At 58.2% G+C, this 23613-nt stretch overlaps 1 protein-coding gene across 2 annotated transcripts; it reads left to right on the forward strand.

Moving 5' to 3' along the window:
- The first annotated feature begins 72 nt into the window (after positions 1-72).
- LAMC3 (laminin subunit gamma 3) lies at positions 73-23600 on the forward strand. 2 transcript variants are annotated; one of them, XM_031601737.2, is made up of 30 exons: positions 73-225; positions 8076-8852; positions 11426-11559; positions 11779-11949; positions 12326-12456; positions 12970-13136; positions 13283-13471; positions 13731-13848; positions 13926-14024; positions 14154-14290; positions 15455-15568; positions 15694-15892; positions 16028-16140; positions 16279-16497; positions 17423-17611; positions 17680-17925; positions 18120-18273; positions 18356-18498; positions 18574-18752; positions 18832-18970; positions 19333-19538; positions 19627-19703; positions 19866-20000; positions 20209-20353; positions 20466-20624; positions 20792-20894; positions 20975-21174; positions 21260-21406; positions 21571-21670; positions 22125-23600. In XM_031601737.2, exons 2-30 carry the CDS (start codon positions 8444-8446, stop codon positions 22373-22375), a joined length of 4773 nt encoding a protein of 1590 aa, XP_031457597.2. In that variant the 5' UTR covers positions 73-225; positions 8076-8443; the 3' UTR covers positions 22376-23600. The 2 variants fall into 2 exon arrangements, with proteins under 2 accessions (XP_031457597.2, XP_031457596.2); XM_031601736.2 differs by having other exon boundaries at positions 74-225; positions 20463-20624.
- Positions 23601-23613: the final 13 nt, after the last annotated feature.

Consider the following 23613-nt stretch of genomic DNA (forward strand, 5'->3'; position numbering starts at 1 on the left):
CTCCGACCGCGGGCAGGGGGCAGAGGGAGAGCTGAGCGTCGCCCCCAAACACCCCCCGAAACCCTCGTCGGCTCCCCCCGTTGGCATAACCCCCCCTCTCCACTCCATCCCCGACAGCTCCATTCGCTCCGGATTCGCTCCGGAATCACTCCGGAATCACTCCGGTTTCACTCCGGATCCACTCCAGATCCAGATGTGCCGGCATAGCTGGAGGAGCCGCAGCAGGTAAGGCGGTTTGCAGCGTGTGACGGGGCTGTTATGGGGGTATGTCGTGGCCGTTCACCCCCTCTCTATGGCCACAATCCTGGGGGCAGCACTTCACGTCCATGGGGCTCAGCACTGCTGTGCCCCTCGGGTGGGTTTGCCCTTAGTGGGAGGAGGGGTCTGGGCAGGGCAGGGGGGCACTGGGATCGGTCCCCCAGCTGGAAAACATTGGGAACATCGCCCAGGCCTTAGTGCTAAGGGTTAGCCAAAGCGCTGGGTAGTAAAACCCACAGTGCTGTCCTGGGGGGCACCAGCAGGACCCCCACCATGTGGGTCTGCCCATCATGGGCACCGAGTGAGGCATTTTGCCCAAATCTCACAGTTTCCAGCCCGAAGGAGCAGCGCCCGCCTGATTTACCGCCACTGCTCCGAGCTGGGATGTGGTTTTTCTTTCCCGTCCCTTTGCGGCACCTCCCTTAAATCTTTCATCCGCCGCATGTCTGACCTGCAGGCAGGAGCTGCTGAGAGGTTCAGACAGCATCCTGAGCGCAGCGGTGAGGGGAGGATGGAGCCTCCTCTGCCAAGAAACCCCTGGAGAACCCTCCAGGAGGGGCACAGGGGAACGGAGCTCTGTAGGCAGCGCACGGTGTGCGCATGGTACCAAACGTTGGCTGTCCGCTGGCCAGGTGCACCTCCCAGCTTTGGCCCTGGTGATGCCGTGTGGATGTATGGGGTGATGCTGATGGCCAGCAGCCCAGCTCCTTCCCCGTGGATCAGGCCGTCCAACTCGTTCCATCCGTGGCGGTCTGTGCCGTTCTGGCAGCGCGAGGCCCCAGGCGCCAGGGGGCTGCTTGAGCTGAACTCCAAACAATAAAAACTTATCATTAAAAAGAAATGTATCTTGGCTTCACGCAGCCTGGCAGCGCGGGGAGGAGTGATTCAGTGGCTTGTCAGCCCTCGGTGTTAGGCACGCCGAGCTGAGCAACTGGACACTCTCCAAGTCCAGCAACTCATTTTCTGCAGATGGAGCCAGGACCGCGCAGTTTAATTTGCAATCCAACATACCTTGACATAACCCTCAGCATCATCATGGGTGCTGCCATGGGATGGGATGAGACACTCGGGGAGCAATGCCATGCAGCCCTGCTGTGCCCGGGGTGCATCCCCAGAGGGTGCCCACTGGGGATGCGGGTGCAGGATTGGTGGCTCTCCATGCTTTGGGGGCACTGAGTGATGCTCAAGGCGAGCCCTCCCCCTACACACTGCTTGGGCTCATTGCTGACACGGCATGCTGTGCTGCCTCATGTCACCCACCATGAAGACACAGGAGAGGGCACCCCCAGATGGCTGAGCCCTGCTGGCAGCATCACTCCCATGCGTGGTTTGTGCAGGGCATGGTGACACCGGCCCCAGAGCCCAGGGCTGTGCCACGTGGGATCCGGTGCCCGAGGAGCATCCCAGGGCTGGAAGCATGGTGGGATGGGGAGGGGGCTCCTCCCCGCAGCCCAACGCAAATCGATCCCGCAAGCGTGGCATGATTCATGTCTCAGGCTGCGGCCTGAGGGCAAAAACTGGAGAAATGTTTGATGTGAGGCTGTGGGTCCTGTTGGGAGCTGCGGCTCTGCCTGCCCTGAACAGGCTCTGCCCTCATTGCTTGAGGGTGCCGGGCTGGGCCTGGGGCAAAGAATGACTAAAGCAACTTGGGATTAGAGCTGTGTGCTGAAATATGGCATTTCAATATCGTGTTTGGATGCTGTCTTCTGTGCTGCAATTGGAGGCAGCGAGAAGATGCGCACGCATCACAGCTGGGCTCCTGTCAGCCCCATGCTTTGGAGATGGGGACAGACCTGAGGGCAGCAGGACACCCTGAGATGGGGCTGGGGCTGGGGTCTGCACCCCCAGAACACTGCAGAACAGGGGATGGGTGTCTGCAGGCTCAAAGCCCACGGGTTTCCAGCCATTGGATCAGAGCTGGAGGGGCAGAAACCCCCATCTCGCAGCGATTCCCCCATTGCTGAGCAGGGCTGGGGGCCGGGGTTGGCTGCCAGGAGCCAAGTGCTGCGCTTGGATGTGTGCCATCGGGAGCCGTCGCTGCACACAGGCGGCGTCAGACATCATCATAATATTAATAATGAAAGGGCAGAGCCTTCAAAGATCTTCGCCCCTGCGCTGCACGGCTGCTGAGTGCGGAATGCAAAGGAGCTGCGTGAGCCTCATCCCAAGCAGCCATGGGGCGATGCCAATCTGGGTCACAAAAATGTCCAGGGAGCTCCTGAGGGCTCCCCATGTTTGGCTGCAGGGTCCTTGTCTCACATCCCCTGTCTGGTGAACATGATTTTGTGATTTTCCTCTTTGGCAGGGTGCAGGGCACTCTCTGTACACCCCGAATCTGAGAACGTTAAGGAATGGGCAAACTGAGCATCTCTCAGAGGGCAGAGAGGTGAGCTGAGCTGCAAGCAGGGACTGAGACAGCCTACAGGGCCATGGGTTGACCCTACAGCATCCCAGTGCGTCCCCATAGCTCATCACCCTGCGAGACGTTTGGGCTTCAGACATCCTTTTTTAATGTCCGTGTGTTCCCCCAAGGCTGGGCACTTTGTGTGGGTCTTGGCAGCCCTGGGCCATGGGATGTGCATCTCTGCTCCTCTGCTCTGCACCAAGAGCCCTGACCTGAGAAGAAAGAAGCCAAAGCCCCTGTGCTGGGTGCAGAGCATGCCGATCCCATGCCCACCCCATGCTCACACCATATCCTCCCATATCCACTCCATACTCACCCCATAACTACCCCATACCCATCCCATACCCACTCCATAACCACCCATACCCACTCCATACTCTACCCATCCCCAACCCATGCTCACCCTATACCCACTCCATGCCCATCCCATAGCTACCCATACCCATAACATACCCACTCTATACCCGCTCCATACTCACCCCATAATCACCCCATAGCCACCCATACCCACTCCATACCCATCCCATGCCCATCCCGTGTCCACCCCTATCCATATCATATCCAGTCTATACCCACCCCATACCCACCCCATACCCCATTCCCACCCCATGCCCACATGCCCTGCACACACTTTGGATCCAGCGTGCTGTGCTCACAAACCCCATGGAGTGCAGCATCACTGGATCCCGCTGTGCTCCTGCTGCCATCCCATTGTGTGCAGCCCTCCCTCAGCCTTATTTCCCCCTCCAAACACAACAAAACCCCCCAAATCCTCCACGAGTGAGAAATCTCTTTTTGTTCCTTTATTTTTTCTCCGCTGCTGCAGAGGATCGATCCGAGCTGATTCTCCATAATCCGCCCTTTCTGTGGGAAGCTGGAGCCCCTGGGGGGGATGGATTCGGTGCAGGTCCCACTCAGGGTGCTCAGGGCTGCGTGCTCATGGCATCCAGCATCCCAAACCCCCATCTCCTAGCAACTTCCCTCTGCTGCCTCTGTGATTCCCTGCGTTCAGGCTTTGAAGGGCAAAGCTTTGGTTCCTGGATGGGTTTGGGAGCGTTTTGTCCTCCTGGCAGCCAGCACTTGAGGGATGCAGGAAAACCTGAGGGCAAACCCCAGCTGTTAGCAATGGGATGGGATCCCACCCCTGGGAGCTCAGCCTGGAAGCAACGGTGGGAAAACAAGATTCTGTTGGTTGAAAAAATAACATTTGATGTGGGGAAAATAATACAACAGGGTTTTGTTTTGCTTTGTTTTGTTGGTTAAGGAATGCCTGACTATTTGCAGGCTGGGAAATATGTCCACAGCTCGTGGAGTGCTGAAAGGGATAAATCACTCCTGGCACCAGAATGGGCTTTGTTGTGCTTCATCTAAAATACGGTGGTAAAAATGACCAAACTGCAATTATAAAGGGGGAGAGCGTATGTGTGTGTGGGGGGGGGGGGAGGGTTTGTGCTGCTCCTGCTTGCTCAGTGCACAGCGATGGGCAATGAAAGCACTGTCTCACCCTCCAGCCACGCTGATGCTGCCATCTGAGGGCGCTTTCTCGTGGCTGCCGGTGGGAATTGATGATGTGGGATTACAGCAGGGCTGGTGCGGGATGCCTGCCCTCAGGGGAAGCTGCAGGGATGTTGGCGTAGAGCTCAGCTCGGTGCGATGCTCTGCCTGCCCGAAGCTCCCAGTTCCCACCAGTGCCTTCCAGTACAGCCCAGCTGCTGTTGGGGTGAATCGCCATCAGAATGGCCCCAGTCTGAGCCCTGGGTTTGTTCCTGCCCCGCACCGGGGCTGCAGCATCTCAGCTGCTGAGTGCTCCCAAATCCCTGTGGTAATTGGATCAGGGCACTGTCTTCCATCAGCATATTAAACGGGAGCCCCCAGCCCAGCCCGGGCGGCACGCTTTGGGATATAAAGACACGGTGAATCGCGTTATGGGGGTTATTTCTCCTGCTTTAAAGTCAGAGGTATCACAGCAGCTCCTGATTTGTCACAGAGCACCGTGGTCCAGCTCCTGTTGATGGCAGGATTGGGAGGGCCATCACCAGCCAAGCGCTGAGATCATGCAGCTCATCACAACAATGGCACACAGGGGGCTTTGCTGTCCCCAGCTCACTCCTGTCCCCCCATGGGACCAGCACAGGGATTGGGGGGGTTCAATTAGCAAATGAGGGGGGCTTCGGTGCCTTGTCCCGGTCATCGGTTTAGCAGGGTCTCTGGTTGGGGTGACCATCTGGTGGCATCTGCTGCTGCTCAGCTGTCACTGGTCTCCTAGAGAGGGGACACAGAGGGCACAGCACCAAGGCACAGGGATAGGGGCAGCTGTGCTGGGCACATCCACAGCTCCTGCCACAGTGGGATGGGTGAATAGGCAGATGGATGGATGGACGGATGGATGGATCGTGGAATCATAGAGTCATTAAGGCTGGAAAAGCCTTCTCAGGTCCCCAGGCCCAACCTCCACCCATCCCACCATGCCCATGGACAAGTTCCTCCATGCCACATTTCCATGGCTCTGGAACACCTCCAGGGATGGGGACTCCCCCACCTCCTGTGTGAGCGAATGGATGGATGGACAGATGGATGAATGGACAGACAGATGGATGGACGGACTAGAAAAAGGAGGCAGAGCAGGACAGACAGCTGAGCCTCTCTGGAAAATGAGGCGGTTTCAGGTGATGCTAACAAGCCCATTAATGGGGTTTATCAAGGGAGGCTGCTGACTTTAACTGAGATGCTGCTTTTGGGCTGGGAGAGCCTAAGCTCCTGCTTGTTAATTAGAAAGGCTGAGAGGAGGTTTGTAGCGGTTGGCCTCACTTGTGAGCAGCCGTAATGTGATGAGCGATTAGGGACTCTGAAGCTTCTCTACTGGTGTCATTAAGATACTGATGATCTCAGGCAGGGAAAGGGCTTTTTTGGCTGTGCCTGGAAGGGGCTGGTCCTGCACTGCTGGGCTCACCAGGGAACGTGAGATGTGTGAGGTACATCCTGGGACAGCCACAGCTTGGTGTCACCCTGTGTCCCTGGGGCAGGGCCCTCAACACGTGCAGGATGCGGTGAGCTCATGGTGTGAGGGAGCTGGGATGTTCCTGCTCACTGTGTGATGAACAGGGAGAGAATGTGGGCATCTGGTTGCCTCCAGAAAGGTATTTCCATACTGTTCCAATGCCAAATGCATGGTGAGGTGGGGGCAAAGCAGAACTGAGTGCTGTGCTTTGCCTCTGTCCTCCCTCATCTGCTGCCTTGGCAAAGCTTCCCGTGATGCTGCAGCATCCTGGTTGGCATTGCTTGGGCTGTATTTACGGCCATACTAATTAAATACTCTCTGCAATCAGTGCCACGTATGACCCCGCTCTCTGAGCTGGGGCCGCTGTGTGCCATCACTGAGCAGGAACACGACTGCCACCGTCCTGGGGAACTCCTAACAGCGATTTACTCATCCCAGGCCTCCCATTTCTCTGTTTTTGTGACATTTTGCAAAGTTCAGGTTTACAAAATAAGCCAGCACAACGAACAGACGCTCCACAGTTATTTACGCTGCGCTGCTTGGCAACACCTTCACCAAGGATGGGATCCCAGCCCTGCGGGATGGGGCCACTGAACCATGCCCAGGTCCCCATGCTGTGCTCTCACTGCCTTGTCCCTGTATCCCTGCCTTTGTATGGGGCCGTGGGAGGGTCAGAACTGTGGCTCTCACACACCTCTCTGCTGCCCCGGTGCCGCGTTGTCAGCTCCCATCAGAAGCCGGATCACTCGGCCCTGTGCGCACTCTCCGGATTTAATTAACGGGGCCTTTCATCTCTCCCCTGAAGGAATCTGCTATCTTCTGTCTTCTTAATTAACGTTCATTAAGCAAATCAGAAGAACGCTTGCTCCTCACCGCCTCCACCGCTCTTAACCCTTGCGAGGTGCCAGGTTGGTGTGGGGCAGTGATGTTGGGGTGGTGGCAGTGGGGCAGTGCATGGTCCCCATGTCCCCATGTGCTCAGACCACAGCTCTGTGTGCAGAGATTGGGTCCTGCTGCACTGAGTTGACTGGGACAAACCCAAGCTCTGATGGTTACTTTGGATTCCCTTGTTCCAGCTCTTCCATGTCCTGAAGAATGAGGGATTCCCATAACCAATTTTTGCTATTCTTCTTGACAAGGTGATGCTTGCCCATGGCAAGGTGACATGAGAGCTCTCATGTGAAGTCACTGCCCAGAGGTGGAAGGGAAGATGCCTCCAGCATCTTGTTCTCAGAGAAAAGGGGGTGATCTGGTGCTGGATGCAGGAAATATTTGGGTATATTTGGACATATACGGATACAGGAAAGTGACATCTGGGTGATGGCCTCACAGACCACATGGGTCTGGGTGCTCCTGCACACTGCATGAATGCATGCATCCCCAGAGCTGCCCCCAGCCCTGACTGCACAGCATCACAACTCCATCCCAAAACCCTCTGCAGGAGAGGATGAATGGTGGGGAAATCATCTCCTGGGTGCATTCAGTGTCTGAGGATCCCCTTGGAGGTATCCAACCTGTTTGAGCAAGGCAGCACAACACCCAACAAGCCTCATCCACTCAAGACACAGATCCCACTTTGAAACTGGCCCTAGAGACTCTAGGGGTGAATACTGAGCTGGAAACCCTCCTCTTTCCCCCCCAAACCTTTGCTACTGGCCATTGGCTCTCAGGCAGATGGAGCTCAGCTCTCGGCAGTGGGAAATTGGCCGTTCCCAGCAGAGCTGATCAGGCTGTCAGCACTGGGTCAATATATGGTAATGGGGCTTTGAAGCGGCGCTGCTGCGGGAGCTGCTGCTGAGGACCTCTGATTCACAGCTTCCCTCCGGTGCTTTCTCCCCGCACTGTGCACAGAGGAGAATAAAATAAATAAGAGGAGAAGGGAGAGGAAAGGAGCTTAAATTATAGATGAGGGCTAAATTTCCTGGGTTTCTGTGGGCAGCGCAGTTTAGCGGAGCTTGGGGAGAAGTGGGGCTCCTCCGTGCACCCAAATTCTGCAAAACCAACACCACAGAGTGGGGGTGGTGGGAAGGGTGAGGTGTGGCACCATCCCTGCCTGCCTGGGTCCCTTTGCAGTTGCTCTCCTGTCTGCATGGGTCCAACACACATAGTTTGGAGGGTGCCACAATCCTGGCACAGGCTGTGTGCAGTGAGCATCCCCTTCTGAAGGGATTTGAGGGCCATATGGGGGTCTGATTTCCCCACCCATGGGGGCATATTTTGGCTCAGAGGACTGGGCTGTTGCCATGGCAGATCAAGGTTGGGACCCCCACCTGTGGGTGCTGGCATGGAGGATCACAGAGCCACGTCCCAAGAAGGTTGGTGAGAGTGGAGAGCAGTGGGGTCAGTGAGGTGGGAGGAGAAAAGGGCACTGGAGTGGTGCTTCAGAGCCTTTCACACTTTCTCCTTGCTTTTCAGGCTGTGAGAAAATCGGCAGCCTCCATGAATTTGAGGGGACAGTGAACAGGTGGGGACAGAATTGCTATGGGCTCATCTCTGTGGCTGAGGAATGGAGATGCTCAGCGGCCAAAGACACAAAGCCTGCATTCCCGAAGTGATGGGGCTGGGATGCACCAGCTGGAGAGGTTGCAGCTTGCTCAACCCCACCTGTGGGGCTCAGCGTGACCCTGGGGGGAGCTCCAGCCCCACTGCCTGCACCGCGCACGGAGCGTTTGACGTTCCCAGCAGCATCCAGCAGATGGACCTCGGAGCGAGAGGAGGTGCCGGGCTGGGGGCCTGTCCCATCCCATCGCATTGCATCGCATCCCAACCCGTCCCATCTCGTCATGCCAGCCGAAGGAGGCTCAGCGCGCAGCGAGCCGAACCCCGCCATGGCCCGGCTCAGGGCGCTTGCCCTGCTGGGGATGGTGCTGACCACTGCGAGCTCGTCCCCCTGCTACGACCCCCGGGGGCAGCCCCGCCGCTGCATGCCCGTCTTCGAGAACGCCGCTTTCGGCCGCGTCCCGCTGGTCACCAACACGTGCGGCTCACCGCCCGAGGATTACTGCCTGCAGATGGGCGCACGCGATGCCAGCCAGCTGTGCCAGCGCTGCGATGCCGCCGATCCGCTGCTGCACCACAACGCCTCTTTCCTCACCGACTTCCACAGCCAGGAGGAGAGCACCTGGTGGCAGAGCCAGTCCATGGCTTTCGGCATCCAGCATCCCAACTCCGTCAACATCACACTCCACCTGGGTAGGTGTGGGCGAGGGGGGCACTGGGTTCGAAGTGGGGCGCCCCATGCCCCAGTGCAGGCTGTGGGGTGCAAGGAGGGAGGGTGCTCTTTGCTGAGAGCTCATTGCTAAGAGCATCTCCTGGTCCGTTGCGAGGAGAGGACAGAGGTGCCCATGCGTGTGCACTGTGTGCTCCCCAGCTCCTCTTTGCAAAGCTGATGTGGGTTTACAGAGAGGGAGGCACGCAGGAGCCCTGCAGGCTGTGGGTGCAGAGCCCTGTGCCCGTTCATCCCCACACAGTGCTGAGGATGCCATGTATGTTTTAGGGGACTCACAGCCCTGTAAATGCCGTGCAGCCCTGGCAGGGTTCCCCATCTGAGAGCCAACCCTCTGTTTTAAATACTGTGCTTGCAGGGTGCGTACAGTCTGTGGGATCATGCCTAGCATGTTAAAAAGGATCTTTTTTTCCTGCGTTTTGCTGCCATCTAAACTATCTTGGCTATTGGCCAGCACTATAAAACCTTGGTTGTCTGCTGTCTTCTCCCGTCGGCGTGCTGCAGGGGAGCAGTGAGGGGCTGTGGCACAGACAGGCAGTGGGTCGGTGTGTGCCCTGCAGGATCTCTGTGTTCCCAGCCCCCTGCAAGCAGGCAGATGTCTGCTCAAACTCCCTCTGTACATGAGAAGCGATGCTGGAGCAGTCCCATTCCAGGCTGTAATATGGCACTGAGCTCCCTGCATCCCTCTGCACGTGTACCCGGGCTCCTTGTTTCTATATGCCCCATATATCTTGCTACACTAAAAAGTGCCTGGCACATCACTGCCTGACCTTTTCCATCGCCTCTGGGCCCCGTTCTTAGCCCCAGCTGCAGACAATTTTTGATGTTTTAATGCTTACGCATGGGTTACAGAGGAAAAACCCAAATGTTGGTGCTGAGCCCAACCCTGCAGCCCCTGGGACATGGCCCCAAATGAGTCCTTGCACCCACACCTGTAGTGATAGGCCTGTGACCCCACGCTCTGAGCCCCCACCAGCTCACTCAAGAGGCTGTGTAGGGGAGCTGCCTGGGAGCTTATTAAATGGGGTGTAGGATGAGCTGGACAAGACCTGTGTTTACCTGTATGCTGTTGATTGGCATTAATTAGATTATCCTCCCTTGAATCTCACTTCTCAATGAGTCTTCAGCTGTGCATTACAGTCTGCAGGACTTGGAGAGGATCACTAACCCTGAGCACGGTTACATTTGCTTTGGCATCAGAAAGGAGCCCAACACACCCATATATTTGGAAAAGCAAAAGGCACCGGAGCTCCTTGGGGAGCTGGGAATCCTGGTCACCATCTCCTCCCATTGCCACCCACACCCCTGTCCCCGATGTCCCCACCCTGCGGTGTGCCAGACCTGCTCCCTGCCAAGGAGACATCGTGGGCTGCACTCCGGGTTTCTTTGGAGGAAGAGAACACAATTTGGCCAACAAAAGGGACTGTCTGGAAAAAAGCACGCATCGTTTGGGATAACCGCAGTGCGCTTTCTCTGCCTGAGCTGCAGCCCTCACTTGGCCCCCTGACCTCCTCCTTGCAGTAGGGTCCCCTGGGGCAGGGGCTATTTATTGACACAGCTCACAGCTCCAGCCCTCTCCTGACCTCTCTGCTTGGCCAAGGGTCCCCTGGGGCTGCGCTGTCTGGGAACGGGCGCCTGTGGGGCTGGGACAAGGGCATCCCACCAGCATCGCTGCAGCCATGTCCCGGGGGCTCTGGGGAGAGGGAATCCTGGAGCAGCCCAGCCATGCTGTCACAGCACCTTCCCATCCACGCTTACCTCAGGGCAGGTGGCCCAGTCTCCATGACTCCAGTGCTTTCCCCAGTGCCGGTAGCCGGGCTGGGCTCAGCTCCCCCGCAGCAAAGTCGCGGCACATATGCGACAGTATTCATATGGGCCCAATTAAAGGCTTGTTTTCCTAGTCCCGGAATAACCCCTCAAACATTCTCAACTCATTATCTTTTCAAATAAAGCCAAAACCTCACAGCTAATTGTTTTGCGCAGTCAGGAGCGGTGCTGCGATGGAGCAATCCGCTCTTTGAGCCGCTCCTTCATCTGTGGCAATTAGGCAGTTCTGATGTTCACTTTGGTGTAGTTTCCCTCCCTTTTTGTAGCAATTCTTTCAAGATATTTCAGAGCTGTGTTGGCCACCCCAGGGATTGATGTCCTCTGTTTGTCTTCAGCCCAATAAAGGCAGCAGCAAGGCCGGGTCCTGGCGTGCAGCTCCCTGGAAATGGACTGCCCTTGACCCTCTCCCTGTTGCATGGGGGATGATGATGAGCACCAAGACCTGATTGTTTCCAGCTGCTCCTTAGTCCCTGGCTTTGCACCAGCTCCTGGCCCACACCACCTACCCATTGCCTTCATGCAAAGGTTGCAGTGGAGTCAAAAGCTGACTTGGGACTCAGCAGGATTTGGGGAGTGGCATCCAGATGGATGGATGGCAAGTTCTGCCCACCCTGGGAAAATGCCAGCAGCCACGTGCGATGTAGTACTGGGATGATTTTGGCCCTGCTGCTGGGATGGGAGAGGAAGGCATCATGGTGGTTTTTGTCCCCAGGAAAGTCCTACGAGATCACCTACGTGCGCCTGAAGTTCCACACCAGTCGCCCTGAGAGCTTCGCCATTTACAAGCGCAGCCATTCCGCTGGCCCCTGGGTGCCATTCCAGTTCTACAGCGCGTCCTGTGAGAAGGTTGGATATTAGGAAATTCCTTCTCTGAAGGAGTGGTCAGGTATTGGTATGGGCTGCCCAGGGAGTGGTGGAGTCACTGCCCATGGAGCAGTTCCAGAACGGTGGAGATGTGGCACTGAGGGATGTGTCAGTGGGCATGGTGGGATGGGTTGGGCTTGGGCTTGAGGAACTCCAAGGTCTTCTCCAAGCTCAGTGATTCTATGGTTCTATGATTCTAAGACCTACAGGAAGCGGCAGAGGCAGTACCTGCGGCCAGGTGAGGACGAGCAGGTGGCCTTCTGCACCGATGAGTTCAGTGACATCTCCCCACTGAGTGGTGGCAACGTGGCTTTCTCCACCCTTGAGGGCCGTCCCAGTGCCTACAATTTTGATGGGAGTCCCACACTACAGGTACCAGTGGGGTGGGAGAAGAGTGATAACATGGAGCCCCAGGACCAGGGTGAAATTGTTGGGGTATTAGGAAAAAATTCATCTCCAAAAGAGTGGTCAGGAATTGGCACAGGCTGTCCAGGGAGCAGTGGAGTCACTGTCCCTGGAGGTGTTCCAGAACCATGGAGATGTGGCACTGAGGGATGTGTCAGTGGGCACAGTGGGGTGGGTTGGGTTTGGGGATCTGAGAGGTCTTTTCCAAACTGAACAACTCTATAATTCTATGAAAAGCCCCACGCTGCCTTGTAGACAGGAAGGGAGTGGGATGTGCCCTGGTTGGGGTTGGTACTGGTGGCCCAGTCCCATCTGCAGGGCACCTTCCCCATGTCCCCTGCAGGAGTGGGTGACCGTCACCGACCTGCTCATCTCCCTGAACCGCCTCAATACCTTTGGGGATGACATCTTCAAGGACCCCAAGGTGCTGCAGTCGTACTACTATGCCATCTCTGACTTCTCTGTTGGCGGCAGGTGAGGGCTGGGATGGGGCTGCAGGGAGGGTCCTGGGACCATGCATGGGGCTTGGGGCAGATTCAGAGCTTGAAGTGCATTTTGAGGAGCAAACCACTCAGATGGGACCCTAATGCTGCTGAAGTGGTTGACACAGCTGCAGCCCCAGTAGATGAAGCAGCCCATGGTGGGGTTGGGAACCAATGTGGGGCAGAGATATCAGCAGTGCTGCTCTGGGGTTGTGCTGTGCCCTTCCCCAAGCAGGGAGGTAGGAGACCAGCCACAAGACATCACACTCCACCCCACTGAGAGCTGCCTGCCCCTGGGCACAAGGGCTGGGTGTGCTCCTGGAGCCCCGTTTACTGTCTGAGCCCTCTGGGCTGCAGCAGCTGGAGCTGCTTAACGCTCCGCATGGGCCACCCTCGTTGTGTGACCTCCCAGATGGGATTGCCTCGGGGACACGGCCACCCCAGCACAACAGTTTGAGCACCATCCCCGCTCAGCAGCACTCAGAGCAGCTCGGGTTTCCTGCAGGTGTAAATGCAATGGTCACGCCAGCGAGTGTGCGCCAGATGAGGCAGGACGGCTGGTGTGCGTGTGCCAGCACAACACGGCTGGCACCGACTGCCAGCACTGCCAGCCCTTCTACCAGGACCGGCCGTGGGCGCGGGGCACCGCCGAGGCTGCCAACGAGTGCCTCCGTGAGTAGCACCCACGTTGGGCTCGTGGTGGTGGTGGTGAGGAACACATCCAGCGGGGCTGCCCTGGTTGGGGAGCACCACATCCACAGCATCACCCAAAGGACCCTCATCCACGGCCCCAACCAGCCCTCCTGGCTCCCCCCTAGCTTGCAACTGCAGCGGCCGCTCGGAGGAATGCTTCTACGACGCGGAGCTGTTCCGCCGCACCGGGCACGGGGGGCACTGTCGCAACTGCCGCGACAACACGGCCGGGCCCCGCTGCGAGCTGTGCCGACAGAACCACTACCGCTGGGAGCAGCAGGCTGCCTGCCAGCCCTGCCACTGCCATCCCGCAGGTGTGTGGGGTGTGGGTGGGAGGGGAGGGCTCGTTCCTATGCTCCCCAAGCTTGGGTTGTGCCATTGGGCTGCTGCACCACTGCGTTTTGCCAAGCTCATCTGTTGGGATTTGGGAAAAGGCTCACATAAGGGGTTGGGTTCACCCTACTTGGGGTGGGCTCCTTGCCGTGGCACAGTTCCTGGTCCTGGCCTTGAGTACAGGGTCCCCCCCGTCACCTGCTCACCTGTGGGCAGCTCAGGTTGGCTGTGTCCTTGTAGGTTCCCTGCAGCCCCAGTGTGACAGATCAGGGACCTGCACCTGCAAAGCCAATGTGACAGGCTGGAAGTGCGAGCGCTGCAAGGATGGCTACCACAGCCTGAGCGAGGGTGGCTGCAGGTGAGGGGGGTTCTGGCCGTTGTGGGTCATGGGATGGGACCAGGGCTCATCCCACACCCACATCTTGGCCTGGCCAGACCCTGTGCCTGTGACCCTGCGGGGAGCGTGGGCACCTGTGACCCCAACACTGGGCATTGCACCTGCAAGGAGAGGGTGGAGGGGCACCTGTGCAACAGGTAAGCACTGCGGGATGAAGATGGGGCTGTGGCTCCTTTCCAGCCCGGGATCAGCCCCTGGGATGCCATATGGTTCCCTGCAGCTCTATCTGCCCCGTGCCATGTGATCTTGTTTCATGCCCATACCAGGTGCCAGCCCGGCTGGTTCAACCTACAGCCCCACAACCCCACTGGTTGCACCAGCTGTTTTTGCTATGGCCACTCCGCCGTCTGCATGGCAGCAGATGGCTACGAGGTGACACACATCCACTCTGACTTCAGGGAAGGTATGGAATTCCTGGCCCTGGGTGAGGTGGAAGATATGGGCTTGGGCCAGGAAACCTGGGAGGTTAGGAAAGGCTGGGGCTGAGCATCCCTCCTGTTTGGGACTGAGCATCCCTCCTCTTTGAGGCTGGTTACCCTGCTCTGGGAGTCGCCGGTGCTGATGGTCGGGAGAGGGATTTATCTACTTTTTCTCTATTTTGCTGTCAAATCCCCATTTTTGCCCCCAGCTCCACAAGGGGCAGGCTCTCCCTCAGGGCATCCCTCCATCCCTCTGTGTTCTGTCCATGGTTTAGGGAGCACTGCGGGGCTGGGCATCAAAGACTGCCAGAGCACTAAAAAATGGGTCAGAATGTTACAAATAAAAATGATACAGGGAAATTCACCCCCCCCTTCCTCTCCCCACCTGTGGCTGGATGAGGGCAGGGCAGGAGGTGGGCTGGGGGATCTCCTCATTGGCATCCAGGGATATGTGTGGATGTGGGATGCTCGGGGAAAGCATGCCATCTGCTGTGCAGCAGGGGCACGGTATGGGCATCCACCATGGGTAACCGTGTACCCATGAGGGGTACCCATGTCCAGCTCTGCATTGTCTGCACCCTGAAGTGCAGACGGAGCTGAATACACACAGCCAGCATTTATCCTGCTGGCATTTAAACCCCTCTTGCCAATTGCTGTCCAGTCTTGCGCAGCCTGGAAAGGAAACCAGGCTTCATGCAGTGTCTTCCCCCCTTCCTTCCTGTGGTCTCGCCAGTTTGGGACTGCTCCTTTAGGGAGGGCACGCAGGGCTGGAAGAAATAAATAATTGTTGAGAGCGGGGGAGAGTTTCACTGATTTCCAAAGGAAACCAACCGTAATGCAATTACACCCCGTCCCTTGCTGTGCTTCCTGCACATTCCAGCCCACGGTGCCGCAGCACAAGCAGGGGGGCAAAAGTTTAAAGATAACAATTTCCTCCAACTCTGAGCAAATAAACAGATGAGGATGGGGGGATGGGGGCAGCCAGGGCCACTGTGAGAGCACAGAGCCTGGGGGAAGCTGGGTGCTGCAAAGTGCTGGCTCCTGGCAAGAGACCAGAGGGGTTTGTGGGCAGGGATGGAGCCCCAAAAGCAGCACTGGGGTGCTGAGGGTATGGGGGGCTCTCTGCTCTCCTTTGTGCTGTCCCATAGGGCTGGAAGGCTGGGCTGCAGCTGTGGGGGATGTGGCAGTGCCTCTGCATTGGGCTGATGGGGAGATTGGCACTGAGTGGGAAAAAGAGGAGCCACTGGACCTCCGTGCACCAGGTATGTGCTGGGCTCCTGGGGTCTGCTCTGCTATGTGTGACATCCCACTGCTAAACTGGGACCAGAGGCCCCATAAGAGTGGTACATCCATGTCCTTCAGATTTTCTTTCCCTTTCCTCCCGCAGAGAAGTTTCTGCAGAACCAGCGTCTGAGCTACGGGCAGCCCCTGTCCCTGCTGCTGAGAGCAGAGGGGAATGGAACCAGGGCAGAGAATGGGGTGTTTCTGCTTAGGGTGCAGCTGGTGCTGGAGGGTGAGGGGCTGGAGGTCACCATGTCCAGCAGTGAGAGCCAGGCACAGGATGGGAAGCAGACTGTCACCTTCAGGTGTGCTGTGGTGCTCTTTGGGGTGACTTTGGGACACTGAAGCTCCATGGTGGGGGTTGAGATACCGCTCTGTGTGCCTGGGTCACTGTTTGGTAGCTGAACTGAAGCCTTCCTCCCATGCTTCTCCTCCAACAGGCTGCATGAGGCAGAGGAGGGCACAGAGCCCTTGCTGTCAGCCTTCAGCTTCCAGCGCCTGCTCTCCAACCTCACCGCCCTTCGCCTCCGTGTGAGCTGCGGCCCTGGGCCAGGTGGGTGGCTGTGGGCAGCGTCCCGTAGAGCTGGGAACAGCAGTTAAACCTGTGGCTTTATGGAGCATTTCCAAGCAGGATGGAGAGCTGGGGCCATTGTGCATGCCCCCATCCCCATGCTGCTCTCCCCCCTTGCAGGCAGGCTGTGGCTGAGCCAGGTGCAGCTCACGTCGGCTCGCCGCGGTGCAGGCACGCAGGCAGGATGGGTGGAGGAGTGCATGTGTCCCTCTGGCTACACTGGGTCCTTCTGTGAATCCTGTGCACCTGGCTTCAAGCGGGACATCCCCTTTGGTGGCCCCTTTGTCACCTGTGTGCCCTGCACCTGCAACAAGCATGGGGACTGCGAGCCACTCTCAGGTGCGCACCCAGTCCCTCTGCTTGCTGGATCACAGTGTGCATGGGGAGCACATTTGTGTCCTTTGCTTATTCTGAGGAATGCTGGAAGCCATCCTGGAGGTCAGGGAAACACAGAGCAGAGGTTCAAAGATGCTGCCTGGTTTCCTGTGCGTTCCTACAGCAAGCAACAGCACAGACCGGTGCTGGGAAGAGATGGAGATGAGGTGATGTGTGTAGTACCCAGATGGGACCCCTGGCCCAGGCACGTGGAAAGGAACAACAGAACTTTATGGACAGGATGGAAAGGGCTGGAAGAAAAATTTTGTTTAGCGTGTGCCTCTGCTCTGCCAGCAATACATGACACCGGGCTGCAGACAGCCTGCATCTTGCTGGGACAGGGTTGAGCCCTGGGAACTGGGACAGAGCTTTGATGTCCTGGCCCCTGCGCCGTTTCCTTCCGCTGTTTTTTCCCCTCCTTTCTGCCACCTGCTTTTCCTTTGCTTGTCATTGCCTGTCCCTGCCTAATTGTGGGGAAAAAGGAAACATGCCCACTCCCTCCTGCACAACCTGCCTGCTATCACTTGAACCCTTCCTACCCCCTCCATTCAGCAAAGCATCACCAGCTCGGCTCGAGGAGACGCTCGCTCCCCGCTGGGTCGCAGCCGCCCGCTTGTGTTTTCCATCCCAAGCTGAGAGCACGGCAGCTCGGCGCTGGGAAATGTGTTGTCCATTACTGCAGGCGCCGGCAGACTTAGGGCACGATGCTGTGGCTGCCTGCACCCACCTCACGCCTGCACAACGTCCTCCTCCTCCAAACAAGAGCTGGGCAAGGGGAAGGGCGGGGGGAAAGTGTGACTGGCTGCTTTGGGAGCATGCAAACAGTGTGGCTCCTTGGTAGGAGCTGCAAATCCCTCCTGGCGCCACATCTCCATTTCTCATCTCACAGGGCGCTGCCGCTGCTTGCACAACACAGAGGGCCCCTCCTGCGAGCGCTGCAGCCCCGGGTTTTATGGCAACCCCTTCACCGGGCAACCCGATGACTGCAAGCCGTGCCCCTGCCCTGACCGCTCACCCTGCACTCAGCTGCCCAGCAGTGGGGAGGTGGTGTGCACCCACTGCCCCCCGGGGCAGAGAGGTGAGGTTGGGATGTGGGGAGGGGGCTGCTGTTGAGCTGGACCCCTCTGCACACTTTTTGCTTTGCAGGGAAGCGCTGCGAGCTGTGCGATGATGGATTTTTCGGGGACCCCTTGGGGCAGAGAGGTCCCGTGCGTCCCTGCGTCCCCTGTCAGTGTCATGGGAACGTGGACCTCAATGCCGTGGGGAACTGTGATTCCTTGTCTGGGCGCTGCCTGCGCTGCCTGCACAACACAACAGGAGAGCAGTGCCACCAGTGTCAGCCGGGGTTCTATGGGGATGCATTGGCCCCCAGCCCTGCTGGGAAGTGTGCACGTACGTATGGCTGGGGCTGGCCCTGCTGCCCCCACCCCAGCCCAGACCCTCCCAATGGGGTGGGCAGAAGGGATGCCCACTGGGTTTAGAGGCTGAGCAACAGGCTGTGTTAGCCATGAAAGCTCAGCAGTGGGTTTCTGTCCCCTCTCTGCACTGCTCCATGTTGGGATGCAAGCAGCATTTTGTCTTCATAGCGTGCAACTGCAACCCTGATGGCTCAGCCATGGGGCCGGAGGGCTGCGATCCGGGCACGGGGCAATGTCACTGCCTCCCACACGTGTTGGGCAGAACCTGTGAGCTGTGCCAGCACGGCTACTACGGGCTGCAGCCTGCTGTGGGCTGCAAGAGGTGAGTGAGTGGGGCACAGCGGGTGCTCTGTGCCTTGCTCCTTAGTGCCTGCTCATTGCACTCTCTGCTCCTTGGTGCACAGCTGTGAGTGCCACCCAATGGGGTCCCAGGACAGCGGGTGCCATGCGGTGACGGGGCAGTGCTCCTGCCAGCCGGGTGTCACAGGGCTGCGCTGCGACAGATGCAAGCACGGCTTCTTCGGCTTCTCAGCCAGGGGCTGCCGAGGTACCGGGAAGGGCAGCTCGGCCCTAAGCACGGGGCTGGCAGTTGTGGTGTGACACCTTCTTGCCACCATTGTAGCATGCAACTGCTCCCCGCTGGGCTCCGCCAGTGCGCAGTGCCACGAGAACAGCACCTGCCTCTGCCGCCCCGGTTTTGTGGGCTATAAGTGCGACCGCTGCCAGGCCAACTTCTTTCCTGACCCACCGAGCTCCAGCTGCCAGCCGTGTCCCACCTGCTATGGGCTGGTGAAGGATGGGGTATGCCCCTTGCCCTGCTGAGGTGGTGTGGAGCTCCAGCCTCATGCTGCTTTGCCATGCCCCCATGTCTCATCTGCAGGTGGAGCGGCTCAGGGTGAAGCTGCAGGAGGTGGAGGAATGGCTGCAAGAACCAGGCTGTGAGCTCCACCTGGGGCAGCCCCTTGCGATGGGAGATGCAAGCCGGGGAGATGGGCTGAGCACACACCACCTCCTGCAAGGTAAGAGGCAGCTGCACTGGGGCTGGGGAGCAGAAAGCCTTGTGTCACCCCTGCAGGGATGCTGGGTGCCATGACATGACTGGGTGGATGCAAGGGGATCCTGTGTCAGCAATGGGATGACAAAGATGGGGAGGATAGCCTGGGAGGGCAATGACAGAACACTGCAGGGTGCTGCAGGCCAATGCCAGGTGCAGATTGGTGCACTTTGGTGGGCAGGGATGAACCCCACAGCCATGTGGGGCAGCTGGTGGTGGGCATCACTGTGGGCTGAGCATCCACCCTGTGGGCGCTTCAACCCCAAGCACCCATGGGGGGCCAGCACAGCCAGCAGTTGCACTAAGCAGCTGTTTATGTGCTCACAGGTGCCCATGCCATGCTCTCGGCACAGGTGGGACGGCTGTCAGGGATGCTGAGCACTGCACGGGGCCATCTCAGCAATGCCATCAGGGCTAGTGGCTGCTCCAGCCATGGACCCACCAAGACCTGCACACTGCTGTCAGAGATCAGGGCTGTGCTGCAGTCAGCACAGAGGGAAATCCTGCACGCTACCAACACTCTGGCTGCCACGGTGCGGGCTCCCAACAGTAGTGGCTGTCTTGGGGCAGCAGATCCACGTGGGTATGGCATTGGGGTCTCACTGTTGTTTGTATTGCAAGGATATTCCCCTGGAGATCCCCCTGCTGCCCACCAACTGGAGCCACTTGGCAATGGAGGCACGGGTGCTGGCAGAGAGGTATGTTGGGCACCACAGGGACAACTGCTGTGCTGGGACCTTCCTGGCACACACTCATGGTTGGTGGTGGTGGAAAGGGAAGCCCAGAGCCTGACCCTCTCTGATGCCAGCACACAGAGACCAGTCCCAGTGACACCTCCCCATGTCCCCTTGTTCCTGCAGGCACGGGGATATTGCAGCACAGGTGGAGGCAGCAGTGAGGAGAGCGCTGGGTGCCTCCAACACCAGCCATGAGCTCCTGAGGACACTTCTGGAGGGGAGAGTGGCACATGAGGCACAGAAGGAGCTGGAGGCTGGGTGAGGAAGTGGGGCAATGGATTCCCTTCCCCCTGGCTGGGGATATGACCGAGTCCCAACAAACTCATTGCACTGCAGCATTGCAAAGTGGAGAGCCAGGGTGCTCCATGCTGGGAGTGTTTCAGACACTTTCCCCATGTCCCAAGCTGCCACTTGTGCTTTGAAGCACTGCTTGGCCCTGGGTAACCATGGCATCCTGTCCACATAGGTATGAGGAAATCCAGCGGGCATGGAAGGAGCTGGGTGCTGGCATGGAAGAGGTGGCAGTGGAAGCCAGGAGAGCTCTCACAGCCATCGAGGAGGCAAATGGGGGCATGGCTGAGAAGCTTCAGCAGGTGGCTGCTCCAGGGCAGGTGAGAAGCATCCAGCTCCTGTTTGCATCCCATATTGTACCCATCAGCGTTGCTCCCTCCTGTGCTGGGAGATGCCCTCCTGGAGTCATTGGTAGCTCTCTCCCCCCAGCAGGTGCTACTGGTGCAAGCTGGGGCCCTGGCACAGGAGGTGGCAGCACTGGAGCAGACACTGCAGGTGCAGGAACCAGCAGCTTGGCAGAGCATCACAGCATCCCTCAACATGGCAGCTGGGCTGCGCCGGGACCTGCAGGGCACTCAAAGCTTTGTACAGGTAGTCACTGCTTAGCCACAAAATAAATGATGGGGAAGCCCTGTGCCAGCTGGAGATGTGGGCATATTGTGTGCATCCTTCTCCTGCATCCCACCCAAGGCACCGGGCTGGGGCTCTAGCAGCTCTATGCCCTCTCCCCAGCCTCACTCCTGCCCTCCCATCCCCAGCTCCAGGACCGGGTTGGCTCTGCTCATAATCTGTCCACCTCAGCAGTCTTACAGGGGAAAGCAGTGATGTCTGGTGCAGAGTCCCTCCTGGGCAGTTTAGAAGGTAAAAGGCTCTGGGCAGAACATTTCTGCTCACAGCCTGGGTGCCTGCACTGGGTGCCCAAAGGTTGGGTGTCCCTGCAGGTATGAGGAAGGCGATGGGGCATCGGAAGGGTCGTGCTGCCTTGAGAAGGAGAATGGCACAAGTGCGGGACAGAACGATGGTGGAGGCCCAGAAGAAGATTAAACAGGCAGAGAAAATGCTGGGAAACTCCTTGTCTGTCTCCAGCTCGGCCAGGAAGAAGGCAGGGGAGGCTGAGCGTGTTGCTGGGGAGAGCAGTAAGGTCTGAGCAGAGGGATTGGGATGCAGGGAACAGGACCCCCGCTGCTGTCTGCTGGGGTGACTGTCCCCACCTCTGTCATTGGCAGAGGGCCCAGGCTGTGTTGCAGGGTAGCAAGCAGGCTCGCAAGCACACCAGGACACTCACCATACGTGTCAACGAGACCCAGCAGGAGCTGTCCCAGCAGCAGCGCATGGCTGAGGAGCTCAGGGGGAGCCTGGAGGAGGCAGAGCAGGTGAGTCAGGTCCTCTCGTGTGGCTGTATCCTGTCCCGGGGCTTTGTCTGAAGCACAGAGCATCAGGAGCAGCACAGAATAGGGAATGCCTTGAGGCTGTTCCTTGTCTGATCCAGCCAAGGGTCACCAGTGTCCCTGATCCAGGCGTCTGTCTGTGTTGCAAGGTGGGGGCAGAGGTGAGCAAGATGGTAAAAAGCCTGCAGGAAGCCCGGGGTTCACTGATGGCAGACATCGAGACCCTGAAGGATCTGCTGCACAGCCTGGGTGAGGGCTGTGGCCCTGGGTATGGGGCCTTGGGTGTGCTGGGGGTGTGGTGTCAGGGGTGTGCCAGTTATGGGGTTGGGAATGGGATTAGCACCTTCCAGGCTCAGATGGATGCCCTGCACCAGAGGTGGCTCTGGGTCCCAGCAAAGCTTCTGGCAGGGCTGTGTGTCAGGGTTGTGTAGAATGAATTGGGGTGTGCATGTGCTCGTGCCTGGTATGTGGACAGTGCTTTTCCTTGTCACCTCCAAGAGGAGCAGACTGAGGTAAGGGCTACAAATCATCATCCATACATAAGAGAAAGATGTGCCCAGGCCATGCCTGGAGCCACAGTCCTATTTGCTTATTCGTGATCACTGCTCTGCCTTGATGCCCTCGATGCTGGTGCTGAGGGTCAGAGCATGGCCACATCCTGCCCTGCTCCTGTCTCTCACCCTCACTCTCTCACCTCACCCAGGCGGCCTGGAGCCAGGCATGCAGGCAGAGGCGGTGCTGGGTGCCGGGCGGCTGCAGCTGGAGCGGCTGCGGCTGCGGCTCAATGCTCCAGGAGCCCTGGCCACACGGCTCGGGCAGCTGCAGCAGGAGGCAGAGCTGCAGCAGAATAGGATCCGGGCGTTTGAGAGCGACTTGGTGGAGATCCGGGCCGACAAACAGAACCTGGAGGACATTTTGCGGAGCCTCCCTGAAGGCTGCTCCAAGTGGCAGTGATGGGTCCCTGGCTGCTGCCCCAACACCTCCCATTGCCCTCAACGGTGACCAGCAGAGTGAAGGACACCCACTTTAACAGCATCATCCCTCCTGCTGCTCTTTACATTGCCCTCATACAATACTGCACTCAGGTCCTTACCCACACAGTTTCTGACTTAGCATCCAAGTGCCCTGTGCATAGCTTCAGGCCAGGAGACAAAGCAGCCACAGGGGATGGATGCGATGTGGACAGAGCTGTCACAGCATTGCTTTCACCAGGCAGAGAACAAAGAACTGTCACCAATCTCCTCCACACTAGACACAACCCTCCATCCCTCCTTCCCCACTGCAGCACAGAGGTCCATTACAGGCTGGAGCCCAGTTCACTCATTAACCTGCTTTACCTGTGTTCCTTTGCTCACAGCACAGGAGCTCAGGTTTGCTGAAGTCTGATGTGATGCTATTTGTAAAACTGTTGACACAGACCTTGGATTCCCCCACTTCCATCTTCTGTTGGTCCAAAAGGGCACAGCATTCTCCTGCCCTGAGCAAACCCATCTTCCCCTTCTGCCCAAGGAGCATATTGGCAGGGGCTCCACGCTCAGCAAAAGCAAAGCCATGCAGCAGTGAGAGCACAGGGTGATGTGGCTCTGCTGAGAGGAAAGGAGTCACAGGCACTGCTGTCTCCCAGAGAAGACAATTACATGCCTCAGCTCAGCACACCAGCTTGCTGCTGATATAGAAACGTCGAGCCCCTGCCTCGTGTGCGTGGCTGGAGATGTGGCTTACTCTCCTTTCTGCTCTTCCTGATGCTGTTTTTGTAGCCGGTGACACTTGCCTACAGCTGTATCCATTAAAAGTAACACGTAACACGGAGCTGCCCGTCCACCCCGGGTGCAAGGCAGCAGGACGAGCACATACTGTACGTGTGCTGCTGCTGCTTTTTGCAGGGATGCCCATGGGGTTTAACGCAGCTGCGGGGCGGCGCGGGGCACTGCTCGCCGCCTCCTGCTAAGAACGCTTTACTACAGCACTTAGAAAAACGATGTCTCGCTGAGATTGCCGGGGATGCGAGGGGCTGAAGGCCACCTCTCGTGTTAGATCCCGGCCGGGACACACATCGGTGCGCTCCTGTGCGAGGTGCAATGTGCTCCGACGTGCTTTGCACAGCTGCTCCCAGATAGCAGCTCGGAGCTCTGCGGCCGGAGCAATGCCCCGGCACCCCCGGGCTGTGCGCTAGGGGGAGACCGTCCCCTTCT

Source organism: Phasianus colchicus, chromosome 19 (genome assembly GCF_987193195.1).
Source record: "Phasianus colchicus chromosome 19, bPhaCol1.hap1.1, whole genome shotgun sequence".
Classification (NCBI taxonomy): domain Eukaryota; kingdom Metazoa; phylum Chordata; class Aves; order Galliformes; family Phasianidae; genus Phasianus; species Phasianus colchicus.